This window comes from Lytechinus variegatus, chromosome 19 (assembly GCF_018143015.1).
Source record: "Lytechinus variegatus isolate NC3 chromosome 19, Lvar_3.0, whole genome shotgun sequence".
NCBI classification, from domain to species: domain Eukaryota; kingdom Metazoa; phylum Echinodermata; class Echinoidea; order Temnopleuroida; family Toxopneustidae; genus Lytechinus; species Lytechinus variegatus.
The window spans coordinates 4,751,421-4,773,249 of NC_054758.1; the positions used below are offsets into that span (position 1 = coordinate 4,751,421).

A 21,829-nucleotide genomic window follows, 5' to 3' on the forward strand; every position below is an offset into this window, starting at 1 on the left:
AAATACAGAAAAATTAAAACATATCTACTTGGAAACAACCCACCGCCGCAAAATATGAATGAATAAAATAAACAAAACTAATATATAAATGTTGAAGATAAATTATGAATAACTAAAAAATAACAAACTATCTTAACATATTTCAAATTGGCAACAAATTAAAAATAATTGCCATTAATACAATTTGAATATCAATCTATTTTTAACAATGCATTTTATTGATAGAAACTTATACTCATGAAACTTGAAAAAATATCATAATCAAATTGGCACTGGATATGACGTTTACATGGGAGGGGTTGAAATTTTATAAATGAAATGATGCAAGAAAAATATATTAAAACACATTCTACATCGTAGGATTATTTTCAATTTCTTATCACCACTCCTGGCACGGACACGCCTTCAAGTCTGCTGCAAGACGAAAGACGGGATCCAGCAGCTCACAGTACAGAGTGAGCATTTCATGGAGAGTTTTATCAAAGATGTTCATGGACTAATATGCTCTCGGCCAATCAGAAACAAGGATTTCCAGTAGCTTATAACATCTAATGGTGAAAATCACTGACAAAAATCTTTGTGAAACACTCCCCAAGCCTATTGATATGCATGCAGTTATTATAATTAATCTGGAAGTTATCTTTAATTGAAGTTCAGACAAGCAGGATTTGTTCATGTTTGGGTATAGTTCTAAGGGCTTGGGAGGGAGGATTATGAAGAATTTTGATCTTTCTATTATAGTTCATTTCCTGGGTAATTAATATTTTTAAACATTATGGCTCCCTGCAGTGACAACTGGGTGTATCATAATTGAAAAGGGAGGGGAAATATTTCTACTTCCTTTTTCAATTTGATAAAAAATGAAGAACCTTAAAAGAATGTGTTCTTGTAAGGATTTTCAAGAAAAGACAAATCATAGTTGCTCGTGAATAATACAGGGGAAGACTGGCTGCCATCATTTTGTAAGAGCAGAAAGTTCCTTTCCTGGTGATATTACCATGCATAGCTCAGACCTCCCTTGTTATACTCTTTTTTTCTTACTTTTCGCCCTCTTTTTTCCCTCCTTTTTTCACTACTTGAAAAATCATGGAGGAACATAAGATAGTAATTAATTAAACTTGTTTCAGGAAAAAATGTTTTTGAAGAAAAATTGGTGAGGGGTTTTATTCTTATCATGACGATTTTTGCTCATATTTTTTGTGATTTGTAAGCATCATGAAGAGGAAAAGAGGTTTACATGAAGTCCCATAAAGTCTAATAAATTCCATAAGAAAAAACATAAAAGTAAAAAAAGCAACATTTTGAAAGAAAGTATGATTATTAAGTCAAACGAACACATACAAAATTCAAATCCGTAGGAAATTATTTTTTTAATTTTCTCTTCTAATACCATTTACACAAAGTTTGAGACATTAAGTATCATTCAGTGATAGTAAGAAAAAAACAATTTACTAGAACTGAACGAATGCAGAGCAATGTCTCATATATCACCATTTTAATATTTACAATAAGGACAACAAAGAGATCAGGTTGTTCCAACCAATGAAAAAAAAAATCATGAACTAATCTTGCATGGTTCCTTCTGCATTTGACAATAGATAAATTACACAAGAACATATAAAATATATATTTGTCTGAGGCATTGACTCTTGTCAAATTGATACTCACAATAAGACCTACAAAGAGCACTGATTCTTCCCAACGATTGAAACACCAATTAGACGGGGGCAGTTCCTCTGAAGTAATATCCACAAAACCCTGGTAACTAGCTTTCCCCGAAGCAGAAGCAATCGTGGAACAACTAGAAGCGCCTCTTAAACCTGACTTTGAGCCTTTCGAGGCGGCATCAAGAAGGGAAGTGTACGACTTTGACAGATCTGATTTTGCCAATGCATGATCCACGGCGTCAACGCCTCCTGCAAGTTCACCACCCCCATACCATGAACGGGTCCTCCGCCTCGCCAACAACTTGCGAGCACCTCTGCGTCTCTCCATTCTGCTATTAATCCATGCACTCTTGGAAAAAAGTTTTTGATAGTCTAGGGTCTTTAGGCTTTAATAGAATTCATGGTGTCAATGTGAAGTTAATGTTTGTTTGCTGGTACTGCCATGCTGCAAATGAAATGGGGATTGACTCTTCAGATTTAGGGTCTGGAAGGAAGTCTAATTGTGCGTGAAACTATAGATTCCTGTTAGTCTTTTTCCTCAGACAGATCATACCTACTACCCTAAAAGAGGAAGTGAGAAATAAATAAAAATGAAAATTTTGAGATTTCTATAAATTGTTTTCTTTTTCAAGGCAGAATTTCAGACACAAATACAAATCACGCTGAAACATACATATGGTTCATTCTCCATCATGATAATATATTCACATCAGTGAAAAAAAAGTATTTTGCACTTTTATTTCAAAAATAGTTTTGCTACTGCTTCCTTTTGTAATGCCTTGAACCTCTATTAGCCAGCCTGAAATGAGTCTTTTTAAACTTTGAACAGAACTAGTTACTCACGCAATCTGACCTCAAGGGTATGAATGAACAGAAATAACACTTGCCAGCAATTCTCAAGGAAAAAATAGCAAAATCGATATTGTATGATTAGCATTGAAGTTTGATCACTTGCATTAGTCATACCCTATTATATCATTTATAACTTTCTTTTTGTGCTTTCAGAGTTCCTAGGATAGGATGTCTACCATCGAGATCCAAAGTAAATAACAGTAGTTTTGCCATTTTTTGTTATGTTAATCATGCAATCCATTCTACAGTGTGGATTTGATGCTTTATACATAAAGTCACATTACAAATCCAGATCAGCTGTAAAGGGACAAGCTGGAAAATTTGTTTCATTTTTAATCAAAACAATTAACTTATAAATCTCAAAAGAAATCAATTCAAATATATAGCTTTGAATTCCAATCCACATTGGTTTTTTTAAATCCTTGAAATTTAGAGTGCAGTTTGATGCACTTCTCAGCTCGTGCCAAGTTTTCAAAGATTTGGCAACAAAACTAAACCATGAAGAAAAATTTCATGACATGTGTGTAGATTATGGAGACTACAAAATTAGCTTTCTTTTTCTCTCCAAAGCAGATATGAAGGTCAACGAACTTCCTGGCTAGACAATCGAGTTACGGGTCAAATCTCATCATATATATGATTTCAATTCGAATTGAGTAACCATCTGACAGCTCTATGTATTGTGAAACTTGGGTTGTGGTGAAACTAAATGTATTCAAGATAGCTGAACCTTTGGCTTATAGCATTCAACTATAGTATAGGCCTACAAATTGCAGTGCAAAAATGCTTTTTAAAATTCTTAACATGCTGTACAAGCCTGTCACTCTCACAAAGTGTTGTGTCATTGCAAGAACACCCTTTGCAACATTTTCATGCACCACATCGGTGCAGAAATGCCCTTATGCAACTCACTAATGCACGCTGCTAAGGGCGTTTTTGAGCACATATGATGTGTGAAAAAGTGTGGTGTTACATGCGTTCTTGCACTAGCTGACACAACAAACTATTGGTTTAACTTTTAATCAAGTTGTTTCCACTGTTTAAAAATTATAAAAAATAAGAGTGATGGGCTTGAAAGAATGAGCTTAAAGGTGAAATCATTCTATGGACTACACCTTTAACTCTAATTCTTTAGTAAAATAAACCATTCTCCTGAGGACTACAAGAACATACTTGTCCAAACGTCGAGATTGGGTGGTCCAGGACCAACACTTGCCCAAGAAAGATACATGGTGTACTGTGAAACCTACTACACTATTAAAATAAACCTATACAAAAAATCACTGAGACTAACTTTCGCTTTTTCCTCCGTGTTAAATTTCTCCCAATTTCCTCTCAGTAGGGAACGTTCCTCATGATTTCCTTTGAAACAATAGGGATGCGGGTGGGTTCTGGTCTCGTTTGTATTCAATCGCCACATGATATCAGCATGGTGGCGTTCACATATGATTGACCTTTCATTTACGTCCATAATACTGGATGCATTCTTTACCTCTAAGTTCTGGAATTATATACTATCATCCGTTTGATTCATCTAGTATTTTACATGTATGTGTTCAATAATGATGACATAAAAAATGCCAGAAAAAGTACTTGGTATGGAATTGTATTTTGGGGGCAGGCCATGGGGGCCTATTATAATATTTCCCTCACTCAGTACTACACTACCTGATATAATGGAGCTACTACATTAAAGAGTTCCAAACATTAAAATATCACAAATTTATTTCAATGTTGATTTAAATTTGAGCAAATCACTTCAACATGAAATATCATATATTGCTGAGTACACTTTAATAGACTTCCTTCTAGGCTATTATTTTTCTCATCTGAGGGACATAAACAAGTATACAGCTGCGCTATAAATTCAAGGCTTGAAATCAGACTACTTTTGCTCATATAATGAGTTGTGTAATTTATGAGAAAAATGCCATGCAAAGTTCTATATATTTGGAATATTTTTCTAGTCATCATACATCAATCACATAGGTTTTGACAAGGTCGTTGCTAATAAATTTCAAACATTGGCACAATAATAATAATGATATCTAGGAGTACTCATGCCATCCCTATTAAACAAAATCAAAATTATGTAAATTTGAGGGGTCTGAATGTATTTCCATAAAACCAAAGCGTTTCAATATAGCATTTGCAAGGATTTCCATCTCATCATCATATCGCTGTTTATTTGCCCTAGTATAAACCAAAAGATTGAGGCTTTTGCCAAATTACAAGTCTGGAAACGGAGGATCGGGAGTGCCGAAATCCTGACTTTGCCCAAAACCGTGCCAGATCATGCTGGGATTCGTGTGGATTATTTACAAGACAACCAAGAAATGTGAGGTCAACTAAATTTCATTTTGGTCTTTAATAGCTCAAGTCCACCCCAGAAAAATGTTGATTTGAATCAATAGAGAAAAATCAGACAAGCAGAATGCTGAAAATTTCATCAAAATCGGATGTAAAATAAGAAAGTTATGACATTTCAAAGTTTCGCTTATTTTCAACAAAATAGTTATACGAACGAGCCAGTTACATCCAAATGAGAGAGTCGATGATGTCACTCACTCACTATTCTTTTGTTTTTTATAGTTGGAATTATACAATATTTCCATTTTTAAGAATTTGATGATTAGGACCTCCTTGCCTGAAGCACAAAATGTTAGAATAATGGAATTTCACGTGTTCAGGGAGGAATGAAACTTCATTTCACATGACAATGGCGAGAAAATCAAAATATTTCATATTTCATATAATAAAATACAAAAGAAATAGTGAGTGAGTGATGTCATCAACTCTCTCATTTGGATGTAACTGGCTCGTTCATATAACTGTTTTGCTGAAAATATGCGAAATTTTAAAATGCTATAACTTTCTTATTTTACATCCGATTTTGATGAAATTTTCAGTGTTATGCTTGTTGAATTATTCTCTTTTATTCAAATCAAGTTTTTGTTGGGGTGGACTTCCCCTTTAATAGCTCCAATATTCTTGCTGCTATGGTATGTCATTGGCTGTTTGGCCCAAATTGTTACCCAAATAAGGAGAGAATAAATCCCATAAAAGCTGCTCTAGGATAACTTAAATTAATAAGTCTGATTACACACTTCACACACAGATATAATCACTATTCCACAATCACAACCACAAACTATACAACACATGTACCTCTAGATTGGATTTGGAATACTAATTTTGTCTCCTTTTATGTTTAGGACTAAATTGAAGCAAAATGGCTGACAAATTAACTAAAATTGATTCTGGCATAATTATTAATACTGACAATGCACATTGGGCCTATAATGATATCTTTATCATCCCCAGTCTTTAAGTTTGATACTACTTATATTCTTCCTACGACCATATAAAATTGATTAATTGAATACATGTATGACCGAGAAAACACAATTTAATGCAAAAGTAGTCTCAAATCAAGACCTTAATCATAAATGTCTGTAGAGTGACTTATTACTTTGACAGATATAGCAGTTATTTCCAAGGTTTCGCATAATCATAGGCATACCTTTAAGTGACTTTGAAAAATGCCTTCTATATATTACACGATCTATCCAAATTGAATTGGTAAAGATTTCAGATGATTATCGAAAGTGGAGATCAATTTACGGGTGCAATCTCTCTGGTTTCTCAAAGCACATTAGTTAGCAGTCTGAATTCTTAGACTGCAAGATACAAACAGAAAAATTGGCGTGAATATTCACTGCTGAATTATACGCGCCGTATAAGCTAAGACAACAGCAAATTTGAAGCTGTATTAGAACTTGTGTTTCTCCCTAAAAGAACTTCTTGTTTCAAGCACCAAAGGGTCTGAGCTTGCAGACTAATCAGGTACATGGTAAAGATATTGGCAGTTAAAGGTAATAAGCAAAAAACTTCATTCTTTTGATTAATATATTTTTTAATTCTGCTGATTGCCTGTGTCATCGTTGGAATACGGTTACATAACCACGATCAGCTGCATGGTATTATTCCAATTTAATCCGTTGTGGTATGAGACGATATCTTCATGGATCAGTGATGCTTCTCAAATTGGCAACCTGATGATTAACATGCGAGGTGGTGGAAAATTGTGACGGCGTGAAAAGCACATTGATTCCGAATCTCATAATCCTTCTAATATCACTGATTTCCAGGTAAGAGAACCGCATTAGATGATATTCCGTTCTAGAGATCAGTGGTGTCTTAAGTTGGCAACATCATCGGATTCTCCAGTGTACCCGAACATAACGAGGTCAGAATGATGAAAGGTGATTTCACGATGACATGACAAAATTTAACATTGTTGATGATAAGTAGGTTTATAGGCCCATATCTTCAACACAGAAACAAAATGCCTTAATACAAATTTAACTTCAAGGCAAAGTAATGCATACCCATTCATGACATAAAAGCCTGGGTATTACACATTCAGGTGTAAATGCAAGCATCTTGATGTCCGTGCATATCTGAATAAAAATTATAAAACTTCCTCAAAATAGCAGTATAGGCTTGTTATCTTATCGCTGGAAAGCATTCTGCAACGTTACCATCCATGAAGTATACAAGACACATGCATGCTCTGTGTTGGCTTATAATTTAATTCAATGAGCTGAAATAAGCAACCATTTCTTGTAAAATCACATCAACCACTACTATCGAAGTAAACAAAGGCCTCTTATTTCATTTTAAAGACCAAAGCTGAAAAACAAACCCCAAAGAGAGACTCTATGGAGACACCAAGAACATTACAAGTGTTGTCCGGACTGTGGTCATGGACAGAAATGATATCATTATGCTTTTGAAAAGAATGAGACAGTGAATAGATGGAAGGATGCATCATCGTTAGCTTTTCTGGCCCCCGCCCATGATTAATTTCAAATAAATAATGCCTTGATTCATCACCCTCATCAGCCGGTAAGCAATACCCGCCTAGCTAGTCATGCAAAGCAACGCTTCAAGTGGAAAAATGGTGGTTTTGTTTATTGTGCTCTTGAGTCGCTCGCATGCACTCTCACCCTCTCTCCCTCTCCCTCTCTTACTCGATCTCCCCCCCCCCCCTCCTCTCTTTTCATCCATATACTAGTATTTTCCTCAAACTGTTAATCTTTCTTACCCCTTTGTAAATCTTAAAATTTTCATCACTCCTGCGTGCCTAATAAAGCCTATATATATTTCATATTGTAGTTATATATTTTTATTCCTTTATTATTTCTCATTTTCATTACCATTTTGGGGGTTGGGGCATGGATTTGGATGAAAACTTCTTCTTTTTTTTAGCTCTTTAATCTTATTTTTCTGTCTCTTCCTCTACTTCATTCTTTTCTTCTCGTGTCTCTGTCTCCTCTCTTCATTTCTCTCATCCCTCCCCTTCCCCCCTCCTTTCCTCCCTCATTTCCCTCCTCCCCCCCCCCCCATCCTCCATCACCCCCCTTTTCCACCATCATTTCAATAACTCGCAAGTATACATTCTGGGTGTAACCCAACTTCAATTTCATTACCAGCCAGCCTCACCGGTTGGGAAACACCTTTCATCCATAGATATATTGCAATATGAGTCACGCAATGCCTCGGAACATACAGAAGACCAATTGTTGCAAAGCCTTCGGCAAACAAAGTGGGCAGTCGAATTTCTTTCTTTTATGAGTAATACTTATCACTGCTGATACAATATCAATTCAATTCAATTCTGATACAATATCAATTCAATATCATATTCATAATGGTCTATGGAATGAATTCAAAGGACTTTCTTCGATTTTAGCTGATATTGCTTCTTCTTAATGGTATAGGAGTAAGGGGTTCTTCCCAACTTATCTTCGAAGATAATTTTGTAAAAATGTATGAAAATATCAATTACATACAGGTATTGCCATTTACTACCAAAATATGCAATTGATTGGGAAATATGTACTGATTTAATTCCCATTTATAGGAAAACTGCATTTATGACCTTTTGCAATTTGTGGATCCTTCTGTCAACATTATGTAAAAGTGAATATTGTTCTGTATCACATTACTGCATCATTGTATGAAAAACTGTTAAAACAGAAAACCCATTACCGGAGTAGATATGTATTATAATTTGCTATTGTCATTGGATTGAATTCAAGTAGAATCTCACGCTATGGCTATAGTTATATCCATAAAGCCTTCAAAAGGATTATTAGAATTTTCTCTCGTCTCAAAATATAAACATTGGCAATGCATTCACTTCATGAAATTCACCTACAGTGTCCATGTTGTAAACAAAAATTATAAAACAGAATATATTCCATGTAGGCCTATTAATTTCCAACCACAAAAAATATGTTTAAAATCTATTTACCTAGTATGCAGAGATAATACAAAGTTTTTCCTGAACTGGAATTTTTTTTCAACTAAAAAAGAGTTTGCTACAGGCACCCATCTTTGATTTTTTTTTTGGGGGGGAGGAGGGGAAGGGGCTGTTTATGTGACAAATGAAACAAGAATGATTGTTAAAATGGCAAGATACAAAACATTTTAATCAATAAGATCATCCCTACAAAATAATAAAGAAAGGTCTGAGTACCAAGACTATTCCCAATTTCAGTCATGGATTTATTCTTTCTACTTCCAGCTAGAAATGGGTGTGGTTGTGAAACAATATCTCTCGCATGCAATAATCCTTTTCAATCCAGTATGTATCTACATCTACGTAATGCCAAATGGAAAGTGATCCCCAGTATAATCGTTGTGGTAGATGGTTGAGGCCTGTTTACGAGCATTGGTAGCGAAATAAATATTGATTTGAAATAGGTAGAATATAGTGTCAAATGAGCACCTTGCATGTAAAGATGACACGTGGGAGACCATCCAACGTTCCACTTTCTATGACACTGTTCTCACTACCTTCCTAAAACTAGTTCACTGGAAACTAGTTTAGTGGAAACAAGTTTAACTTGTAATGAGAACGGTCGAAGCGATCTTGGAAGCGATCTTCCAAACCGGTTCAGAAATCGCTTTGCCTCGTTAAACTGGTTTCAGCGTGAGGACACAACAGTTTTACGGGAAGCGATCTTCGCACATTTTGAGCACGCTACTCCACACGAAAGTTGCAGAAAGCCTACGCTACGGTTACAAATTTCGTGTGAGATGTGTCACCCCACTGAAAGCGTTTCCATAGCAACAAGATTGCTTTACGTGGATGTCACTGTATTTGACAACCTTACGCCTGATACAATACACATGGCAAGTTGGGAATCTTTACAAGTGCGCGCAGAAAATAATTATAAGGTTTGGGTTCAATTCCTGCCATAGCACCAACATCCTTTGACAAGGCACTGAAAGTTGAATAGAAAGATTTTGGGTTCCATTCCTGCAAGGAACTAAAGGTTGAATAGAAAATGAATCAAATCATATTCATTACACAACATCATGTAGTGAATAATTTAACCATTCCCAACAAAATCTCAAGGTTAGCAGCTAATTCATCCATCTTTCCATCCAAAATGCTTGGAGATCTAGCTTTTTCCATTTGGGAAGGTGTATGACCATGAAATTGAATGAATAAATGCATCTAAATTACAAATTAATACATATTGAGTCTCACTGTGTGAAAATATCGAAGACTTCACATTGCATATATTGCATATTAATTCAACTGCTTTCCTGATTGAACTTAGCACTATCACTCGTCTCAAAATACAGTCCCATCCATGTGTTTTTGTGTTTTCTGGTTGACCGAACGTGACGTTTCTGTGAAATCAATACTATTGATTGCATGTGGGTAAAACTACTTACAGTCTTCGTTACTACAAGGTCATTATTGGGTTCAAACTGTTCAAATGGAGAGGAAATGAGGGGAGAGATAGCTCATCATATCAAAAAGGGAATAGGCTTAATAAACTTTCTACAAATCAAAACATCTATACATGTACCTTAATTCAATTAGAATGTGTACATTTTTCTGATGGTGTACAAACATTCTTTTTCCTTTTTTTGACGTGACACAAGTTGTCATAATATTGGAATTGTACATGCAATTCATTATTCAACTACTACTTTAAGAATTCTTCAAGAAATAACAAAACTTCAAGTAGCTCATCCTTTCATTTGAATTCGACAATCCTAATTTCCTTCTCGGAAGCGGAAGAAGGTCCTCATATAAATGCAACCGGTTCCTGACTCCGTTGCTGGTAGTAGGTTGAAGGTCATGGAGTTCTCCGCCCATCACATCGTTGCCATGGTAACATTCTTTGAGAGCAGGAAGTGGAGGAGTCATATTTCTGATGTTTGCCAGCACAGGATGCTTTTCATTGGCGAAACAAAGAGTTACTTTATACCAAGGATTTTCCTGGATGGTGTCATTTTCGACAAAAAATAATGATGTTAAAAAGTAAAGGCCTTCTGTATCGGGTAAGACCATGTTTCTCCAGGAACGTATCTTCTTTGAATAGAACATCTAGCTTAAAAAGTGACTGAACATATTCATCATCAGGATGCTCTACAAACCCTAAACCTTAAAAATCAACCACTCAACCACATGACACAACCACCACCATAATCTCCAACATACCACTAAACCACATCATCATAATATCCATCTCCAAGAGTCCTAAGATTGCAACATCTGGTAAGACCATGATCCTCCAGGATCGCATCTTCTTTGAAGAGCGCATCTTACTTGAGAAGTGACTCAACATGTTCATTATCAGTATGCTCTACAAACCCTAAACCTTAAAAATCAACCACTCAACTTCACAACCACCATCATAACCTCCATCTACCAAGATGGCAACATCTGGTAAGACCATGATCCTCCCGGAACGCATCTTCTTCGAGGAGCGCTTGAGGAGGGGGTGACTCAACATGTTCATTATCGGTAGGACTCATGTCACCAATAACGACTAATTCATCTGTCACAAATGGGGAGAGAAGATTGCTCCCAGATGCATATAAGGATATGTAGCAAATTCATTAGCCTACATTATGTGGTCTCGTGGAGGCTATGATGATCCCATACATCCACTGCTTTATGTTGAAATATCATACTTGGGCACAAAGGATGCAGGCCTATATTACAGAGTCTTTCAGGCATCTTCAAGGTGTCTAAATCTAGCAGATTTGCGGAGATGTATTATTACAAAATAACATCAAGTTGCTTTTATTTTTCCAACGTGAGTTTTAAAAAAAAACCTTCGACATAATGAAGACTGGTTTAAATTCAAATACTGACAAAGTCATATATTCTTTCTTAAAATAAATCTTTTACTTTGATGACACATATTCGAACAGAAATTCAGAATATAATCGTAATTGTACTAATAAATGTCCATAACCTTGGAAAAACGTATAATTGGAGGAAAGGATACAGGGTTGGTGGGGAAAAAGGATGGGAGCAAACTGCCTAAGTGATTTTAGAATCATGGCAATATTTTTTTTTAACGATACTTCGTAATGGAACATGGGCTTGCAGTATTGCCCTCCCCTCCCCCCACAAAAAAAATAATCCTCCCACCAAATCCAGCTCGACCTCCTCCAATGCTCCAAAAACTCCTCCTCATATAACTCGGCTGAGCAATCGATATCCATGTGTTGCGAGGAAAATAAACCTTATATCACTGTGAAATCATAATGACACTTGGCCTAGGTCAAGCCAAGTTCATGATATTCTAATTAAATAGCTGTTTTCTTCATCAAACAATGGAGGGGACGTACAAACACCAGACGTGAATATGAACGCATACTGGAAATCACTTTCAAAGATAGACTCACTCCCAGCATTACTGTATTATTGGAATATTCAGTCATCATGATGGTGATATGGAAACCATGGAGGCAATATGCTGTAGCAGAAATATTAAAATTATTTCATGCTCATTATCGGGCATAATTGTATAATAAAAATAATATTATGGTCCATTAATATATCGCAATATGCATACTCCACTGCTCTAGATACAAAAGTTTTGTATGGAATAATCCTGGCTGCAGCTGAGCCACAGTATAGGTGCTAAAAAAGCCTTCAAGGAATAAATCTTACCCATTCACCTCACCTGGGTCAGGTGCAGCACAATGTGGGTAAATTTCTTGCAGAAGGAAAACACACCATGGCTGGGATTTGAACCCACGTCCCTTTGATTGAAAGACAAGAGTCATCTTCAGTTCTGCATTCCGTTTAATGCCTGTTTTCAACCTAAACATTGTGGCTTGCCAAGTTCATGACATCACAATCAGTATTGTGACAGGTAGTTCCTTCCACAGCTCCGACCGAGGGGTAAGCGACTTTCAATCTGGATTTCTTGTTGTTGTTCACTCCTCAATATACCGGGGTTAATGAACAATTGAGTGGGCAAGGGTGAGGGTATAATATATGAGAGAATATCATCTCTAGTCAGAGTAAAAAATGGGGGAGGTGTTTCATGGAGTATCTTGTTAGTTATTTTCACTGACTAATATGTTCTGAGCCAATCAGATGCAAGGACTAGCTTATAACAAACTCTCAGAAAAGTTCAAATACCTTTTGTTTCAAAGTACTCCTGGGGATGAATAACTCACAGCAAATGAAAAGGTTAGAATATGCATTATAAGGGAATATTTCATAAAGCAATATAGTCATTGATTTTCACTGACAAATTTGCAATCAGCCAATCAGCTATCAGTATTTCAGTAGCTTATAACAAATTCACTGACTATTTGTTTCATGAAAAGCTCCCCTGGTTAACCTTCATTCAGTTTGAATGTAAAAAAATCCAGAGTCAAAACCAAAGTGTGTCTTCAATAAGAATTTTAGCTAACTATTCTATAGAATAGCAAGATATTTGCCAAGAATTGAAATTGACTCAAGCTTTATAGTTTTAACTGCTATTGCAAATTCCTTCTTATAACAAGTTCTGTGAAGCAGGGTCCTGATCAAAAGGGTTTGCTGGATCAGAAATGGTGGGCTCATTTGAAGACTCTGGCTGGTCAAGACCGGTCTAATCGAGCTAAGAGGCCGAGATCTCAAGCTAGAATTTAATCAATGGAGCTCAAGTTGATAAAGATATTATGGCACACTTCACTCTTCATCCGACTTCAAGATATTCTAAACATTCCTAAGAAGCAGCTGTCCTTGGGTTCCTCATATGGCTATACACAAAAAAATATCAAGGGAATACTTAAATCAGGGAAATGATATCCAAAGTCCTTTCGAAGATTGCAGAGACATTACATGTAGGTGATGTGATATCAGGGACGTCCCTGGTGATATGCACCACAGGAACAGTTTAAAGGGGGGGGGGGGTGCTTACCATATACACAAAAATGACAAAATCATAAGTACATTAATTGAAAAAGTACAGGGGAGGTTAAGCCCCCAAAAGCCCCAGTGGTTCTACACAAACAGAAAAAAGGGTATATGAATTCCTGTACAATTACAAGCAGACGGGTAATATTGGTCTTACAAAAACTTACCTTTCAGAAAAGTGCCGACTGGTGTATGCTTCAATTTGATGAATAACCCAAAATATTCCTTTAAAAGTTTTAGAAGTTCTCACTTCATCAGCAAGGATTCAGAAATACACAAAATTGCAAGGGCTTCCAATCCAGATCTCTTAGATTCAAGTAAAAATGATAATTGTCATGGGATTGCCACAAAAATCATCAAAAGTAATCCACAAGCACCAGAAGGAAAAAAAGAATGATGCAGGCAAGCAAAGCACCAACAAAATTTCCAGAGGTTAGTCAGGATATTAGAAGAAAATTGGTTCTTTAAGTATCTCAAAATAATTTGCCCAAGGCGTCAAGGCAATCAAGGCAATCAAGGCAGAAAAAAAACCTGTGCTGAGATGCAATGTCAGCTGGGTTAATGGAAGAAATTTTGCTGGAAATATTGGCTAGCACACGTCACAAAATTGATGAGAAAATAGTTGCTCAAAGAATAATCCAGAAAGAATCCCAGAACTCTCCTCACTCTTGTAGATCATCAGGCAGAAGCCCTAGAGACTCCTCGAGGAGACAGAGGGGGAGGATCTACCGACTGTGTCCTGGGAAACAAGCAAACTGTGACTGGTCGGAGAGTGAGACTCGCTCTCGTACTGACTGGGTAGGAAATGGAGAGTGCAGTTGTTGGTGGGTCTGCAGCCGCTCGCCACTCGCTCGCTCGCTCGAGAGTGGGTGTATCCGTTGCACCTCTGAAGAGTGATACACGTTACTCACAACTCTTAGAGAAACATCATTTGATGTTGGTGCTTGGTTTAAAGGTATTGTTTAACTTTGTGAGCAGCGGATTTAAAAAATTCTCAAACCAAGATGAAACATGTGTACAAGTGCATGTATTAGAACTAATAAACCCTGAAAACAACCATTATTGAGAATGAAAAGCGAAAACTAAAAGGCAAACCCCGATTTTGTAAATAGGCATCTTATAGACACCTAAATAGTACACATAAGTGTATGGGATGAAATTAAGATGGTGTTTCCAGTCACTTTATATTTCAATTTTTGAAGCACTAAATAATTATTTTTGAATGCAATTTTTTCTGGGCTTCATTTTTGTAACATATCACAGACACAGGTGACAAGTGTGACCTTCTAGCTCAGATTTTTTTAAGTCAAACCAATGTTAACCAATCACTTCAATAGCTCCATGGGTGTTGCATAGTCTGCAAGCATAGACCCGTAGTTGCCATTTAAACCAGTAACAGGTCAAGAGTGAAGACTAGTCTCCAAAGATCCTGTCTGTGTCAAATAGGCAGCGACAGTACATAGTGAATCTAGTCTCACTACTTCAGACCCTGCATTACGCACTATGTGACATACAAAAATCATTGGGTCTGTGCCTGCAGACTAGGTGTTACATGGGTGCATTGGAAGAGGGGGTGGAAGGGGGAGGTGGGGTGAGGGGGTGAGGAGGGGGGAGGAGGGGATAAATGGGGAGAAAATATATGGAGGAAAAGGTGGAGGAGGAAAGAGAAGATGTGAGGGAAGGGGAGGAGGGGGAGTGAGAAGGGAGGATAAATGAAGAAGTTGACAATTGGGTAGACAGTGGATGGGGTGGAAGGGGATAAATGGGGAGGAAAAATATGTGGAGGAAAAGGTGGAGAAGGGGGAAAGAGAAGAAGATTTGAGGGAAGGGGAGGGAGGGAAGGGGGGGGGGCGAAAGAGGGAGGGGGAGTGAGAAGGAGGAGAAATGAAGAAGTTGACAATTGGGTAGACAGTGGATGGGGAGGAAGGGAAACAAAGGAGGGGGAGAGTGTGATGGAAAAAATTAAAGGCAGAGGGTGGGAGGGGGAAAGGTGTAGGGAAGAAAAGAAGAGGAAAGAGTTGGCAAAAAAGGGGAATGGAGGGGACAGTAATTAGAAAGGAGTGGATTGGCCTGCAGGAGTTATTGCATTAAAGACAAGAACACGAAATGTGCGATTTATTCGAGGGACAAGTATTTGCGCCCTCCCCCCCCCCCACCCCTCCATCGCATGATGCCGAAAAACCATTCATCAAAATGGGAGAAAATACTTAACAAATTTACAAAATGATCTTTCTATTTTAAGCTTAGAATTCTGGAATAGTTTATTCATCAGTCAGTGTACTTTATTTTTTGGAGACAAATTCCCAATCATAACATTCATGTATGCCCAATTTCGTGGGCTGCAAAATCTAATAATATCTCTATGAATATGGCAATAATATGAAAATAGCACAGCTTCGACACTTCCAATCCAATATACAGACAATGAACTCCTATGTGTCATCAAATTATTGGACATTCCTTGGTGATTTTATGACATTGCATTGAAAGCAAAGGCTACGTCATTACATGCCGATGGGATCCTCCCATTTCATAAAAATCATCAAAATATGTCTGAATAAGTGATGGGTCAAAATGTGCATTCCATCATGACTATTTCACTTTAAATATTCAAAAGTGCACCAATTAAAAACACTTTCTTCTATTTCTTAATGGCTGCCCAATATAGGCCTACACTTCAGTAATAGGACTAGGCTATGTCCCAGTGCTAATTTCAAGTCTAGTGACTAGTGTAAAAACGCTGTAAAGGGTTGTTGGAACAAAAAATGGACACTAACACCAACTTGAAATAAGGCAGGTGTTTATTTTGAGAAATCTTGAGTAGTATGCATTTTGGGGTACATATATTCTGTATTGAAGGCCAGTACTTTATTTAGTGTTTGTATATGTAATTGCGATAATTTGAAGACATGTGCATAATTAAGGATCCTAAAGTGGCTTTCACAATTGGTCGCATATTAATAGTCAAATTATGACTATAGCACCTTTGAAACTGCACTTTTAAATCACCATACACCTACACCTAAAAGGTCTAGTTTTATTTGCTTGGTCTGTGAAAGCACTCTACACTAACACTACACTTGATATCCCAGGTCTCAGGGAGAACTTTAATACAAGTGCAGACAGGATGCAGGGTCAAACAGAGGGTCAAGTTTAGAAGGGCGGGGTAACATTTTTTTACCAAGTCAGCCATACCAGACCTTGCTCTGATGACGACATTCTGACGTCTTTCTCACTCCTAGGCAACATTTTATTTCTGTACATATTTCGATCTTCATTTGTATTGAATGTACACAAAAGACGCCTTTCTCTTGTTTTTGTCTTTCTAATCAATGTCTTTCTGTATGTCAGTCTCTATCTGTCTCTCTCACTGTGTCTCCTCCTTTTCTACTTCCCCACTACCCTCATTATGCGTTTTCTACATTATTTCCCTTCTTTTTCCCTTCGTTTTTTCTCTCTCTCCTAATCTATGTACTGTCTCCTCAGTCCCTAAATCATCCCCTTGTCTCTCTAAGTCTTGCCAACCTGCTTTTCCCTTGTTTTCTCCCTCTTTCTTCTCATTCTACTCCTTTATCTTCCCTTCCCTCTCCCCCTTGTTCTTTCTTTCCCTCTCTCTCCTATATTTTGGTCTGTCTCTCTCCTCGCTATGAAAGTCACCCTCTTGCTCATCCCTTCTCACTTTCTCTTCTCACCTATTTTTCCAACAAAATGTTCACCCTGTCACCGGTTGTCACAATAATCCATGTTATCTCAAGAAAAGGAAGATTTATCTCAAATATGTTATGAAAAATAAACAATGTCATGTTAGAATGGCACACACGCTGAGCCAGTTTCAGTGAACATAGTCATCTCCTTCTGATTTTTCATTCGTAAAAAAATGTTCTGAAGCTATATTGATGGTGACAAAACATTTGCTCCTGCGACATTTGCTCCGGTGTTAATATCTCGGATAGCATAAGGTTCGAGTTAGGATTGTAATTTTTGGTTCAGAATAATGTAAAGATAAGGATTAGGGTTTATTTAGTTTTCCATCAGAGCAATTGTCGCCAGAGCAAATGTCATGGAACTGATCCTGACAAACGAGTGTAGAAAACAAAAAAATCCCTCATCAGGTTTTTAAGTATCAAGGCCTAGTGGAAATGTTAGGATGTAGATAAGAGGCTTCACAGTTCACTTTTTGTTACGGTTGCTGCAAGATTATCCTCTAACAAGGCATTGGACTAGATTAGCTGCTCCCCACCCAGGTGGTGAATGACCACAAGAAACAAAGCTTCATGCTATATAGAATAAGGTAACCCTAAAATATTGTGGTGGCCTATTTGGTTCTACATTGCACAAAAAGCAACAGGCAGAAGAAATTTTTTGACCTTTGTATTCTTTTTCTTCAGCCTCCTTCACTCTTTCACCTATTGGCAGGATGTGGTCGCTATCTCCAAGACCAATGCAGAAAGGACCACCAGGGGCCTGTTGCAGAAAGAGTTTTGTTTAAACGCAAGTCAAAATATCAAGCGCAAGTCCCAAATACAAGTGCTTCATTGGCTGAAAATCAAGTTGTGCAAGAATTTTTGAGTTGTGTTTAATCGAAAGTCTTTCTGCAACGGGGACCAGAACACCAACAGTGCTCTTTCATATTTTCTGTCAGACAAACCATGTTTTAAATTTCTGTATTAGCATATGTTCTGATTGTATTACTATAAAGAGAGAATGCCATGTTTTCAGGAAACCTAAGGAAACGTCTTGATGACAAAGTTTGAACACAACTTTTCTATTTTGAGAGCAAATGGGTTGGCAATTCTCTGTATGCATTTACATAGGCCTACATGGATGCATACAGGTTCGCAAACGTGTTCAGATTGAATAAAGAGAGAACGCCATCCATGCACATTTTGATGACCAAGTCTGAACACAACAAACTGCATAAAAACAGAATGTAATGTTCTAAGGAATCCTTAGAAATGACTAGAAGACCAAGTGTGAACGTGATCAAAGAGTGACCCTTCTATAACACCCAAATACATCAACATCAATCATCTTCCCACTGCATGACAATGCAGTCTTTCCAAGAAGATCAAAATGGCATGGCCACAATAATACAGGTAGAATTGGAAATGTCTAAATCATCTGGTAATTTTCTTGTCCAAACATTTAGCAAATGTGCAGAGAAGCACGTATCTGAAGCGACTTGAAGCGTACAGGGTTTATCAAGGACCATCGGAAAAATGAATCAATGGAAAAAGAAATAGAGCGGAATAACAAGATAGGAATAACTGGAATGAAACATTGAGGGTTGAAAAGTATTGGAATGTAAGTCCACCTACCTTCTACAAGTTTGGGTAAACATAACGACTAGAAAAGCAAAATGATTAATGTTTCAAGGAGCAGAGAATCACAATCTCACTTCAAAGGGTCACTGTTTTCTTTCGTTACCAAGGCTTCATCAGATATAGACCATTAGACATAGATGTTTTCTTCATTTTAAATTCCAAAGCTGTGACTTTGATAAAACAATGGGGAGAGAAAATGGAGTGAATATCAAACATATAAAATGCAAAGGTCCACACAAGATATATTGTAAATAATCATATGAATGATACTTTCAAACCCAGGTATATACAAAAACCAGGGTGGACTTTTCAGGAAAAATGAGACAAATATCCATATTTTTAGTTTTTTAAAGGAAACAAAAATTAGAAATTGAAAAAAATAAATGAGTTACCTGATTACCGATACCTCCATCCTGGTAAACAGGTCCCTTTCTGGTATCATCACCAGAAACTTTGGCACAAGGAATGCTTATGGGATCCACACTGTCTTCACAGACAACATCCTTTGCAGACTCATCACGAGAAGTGAGGGATACGGTGGTGTCTGGCAAACTGGATGGAGTAGATGGACTGTCGGCAGGATGGTCCGATACAACGGGAACAACAAGATCTTCAACTTTGTTCAGTACAAGGGCCCCAGAGTTTCTTTCGATCTTGTAGGACCCAATATTCTTGACCCTTGACGGATCCTGGACCTCTGTAAGGTCTTTGAGGTTGTCAGCACTGAGGGGATCATTCATGCTTTGAAATGTTCTAGAAGGTTGGGGCACTGAAGCACTATCATTTACAAACACATCATCGCTTTGGGAGGAATCAAGTCTCTGGAGGACGCCCGGTCTAACAGCATCCTTGCTTTCATCAGCGATTCTATGAGAAATCTCCTGCAAAGGGGATGCTGAGGGTGTCTCAGTAACTGCTTGGTTAGGAAGCGATAGTCTCTTGGTCCGATTAGCATACCGAGAACTCCCTCTCCGACTAAATGTTCCAGAAGTTTTAGACATTGTCTTTTGTCCAATGTCTGGTGAGAACTGAAGACGAGTTGCATAGTGTTCTGATCGATCATCAGTAGAAGATTCTCCTCTATCGTCAAGTAATACCTTGAAATCTTCAGAGTCCAATTCTCCTGCCAACCTCCTCTCCAGGACTTCGACCCTGTGCCTCAAGAGCTGGAGCTCATCCTCCATCGCAGCTGCACTGGGCGATGGCTCGCTGAGGGTCCGTGCTGGCAAAGCACAATCATCAAGCGATTGCTGAAAGTTCAGTGCCCTTCCTTCGCTGTAGCGCCTTGGAGGAAGAGCAGGTTGGCCTTCTGTGTCCCGAGGCAGTGTGGTAGCAGCAGCAAGAGATCCAATACTTGGTATCCTATTCAAAGGAGAAGCTAATCCTCCATTCGTACCATCATACAAGAACTCACTTGCTGAGAAATTTCCTTCAGGAGATGACAAAGAAGCTGACATATTTCGACTCTTGTAGCTGAAGACTTGAGACTCCTCTTGTCCTCCTTCAGCACCTACAATCACAATGTCAGTCAACTTCAGTTTGTGCCTAGTGGTCTTAGACTTGGAAGTCCGCTGGTTCTCTAAATCCAGCTCACTTGATGCAACCGATCGACGGATCAGTTGCCCAACGGAAGGACCGAGGGATCGCGATCTACGCTTCGCCTCTCCGAAAATCCGCCAAGTGCGTCCCTTCTTTCGCCTTGACTTAAGATTTTCCAGAGGTTCGTAATGATGGTCATCGTCAGGATCTATGGCAGGGCTGTCCAAATTAGCCATCATGCTGTGCCGCCTGGATTGATCCACATTTGCATTGGGAATGAGGTAGCCATTCTCTGTGATCTCCATGGTAACACGCCTCTTATTAACAGCATCCATTGTGATATATTTCTTGTAAATAGTCTTCAATATCTTCTTAGATATGGCATGATTGTGAAAAATGTTTGTTACTTTTGATTTCATTGACCAATTGATTGTGGTGAACAGTAATAGGACTCAAACATTTTTTTTCTGTTTTTGACAACTAAAATAAATTCATTTGAACAGCATCAATTGACGTATCAATAATGATTGATGGGGAAGGAAGTTCCTCAATGATAACATAAACACACTGATTTTATCCATGTGCTCACTGATCCTTCTTGTCATCAAAGGCTTATGATGACAAAGATCGCTCTGTTGATCTTGAACGTTTCCTGTTCATGTCAAAAGAATGATTCTCCACGTTGCAACATTTGCCCTTCCATTTCGGCATCAGGTAGAGTTTCCAAATGCAAACATAGTCGGGTATTTTTAGCGCTTAAGTGTTGCAAACCTCTTCCTGTCTAAAGCCTCTCTATTGATTCTACCACATATGGAACATGCCAAGCCTTTGGTTATGTTCAGAATAAAGTAGTCAAAAGGACTGAATCAATTTAAACCATGGCCCTTCATTAACCCTACCAAACCACAACAACTATCAAAAAGACACTCTACTTTTTGCTTGATTGTTAAAAATGGAATTTCCTCATAAAGAAGCACCAAAAGGTTATCAAAACATGATCAAGCTGTTTAATGACAGTTAATGATCCGAAAACTTTTGATCCAGATGGGGAGAGGGACAATTGACTTCAAAGGATTCTAACTGTACTGAATATCAGGTACATGTATTCAGTTTGTTCTACTTGTTTAAATTATCCACAAAATCTGTACATTGGTTGAGGGATTTTTGCCAAAGGGTGGGTAGGCTTCTATCATAAATTCACCAAG

At 37.7% G+C, this 21,829-nt stretch overlaps 1 protein-coding gene across 4 annotated transcripts in view; it reads right to left on the reverse strand.

Annotated features, from left to right (window-relative positions):
• The window catches only part of LOC121405677 (SH3 and multiple ankyrin repeat domains protein 3-like), an 86,820-nt gene extending 65,699 nt beyond the window's left edge, over positions 1-21,121 (reverse strand). For 2 of the 4 annotated variants that reach the window (XM_041596574.1, XM_041596573.1), the window contains exon 1: positions 19,478-21,121. In XM_041596574.1, coding sequence (XP_041452508.1) covers positions 19,478-21,043 — 1,566 coding nt within the window. In that variant the 5' untranslated portion in view covers positions 21,044-21,121. Of the gene's footprint in view, positions 1-1,668; positions 2,040-13,928; positions 14,065-19,477 lie in introns of those variants that run through there. The other 2 variants (XM_041596576.1, XM_041596575.1) reach the window with 2 other exon arrangements.
• Between the last annotated feature and the right edge of the window lie 708 nt (positions 21,122-21,829).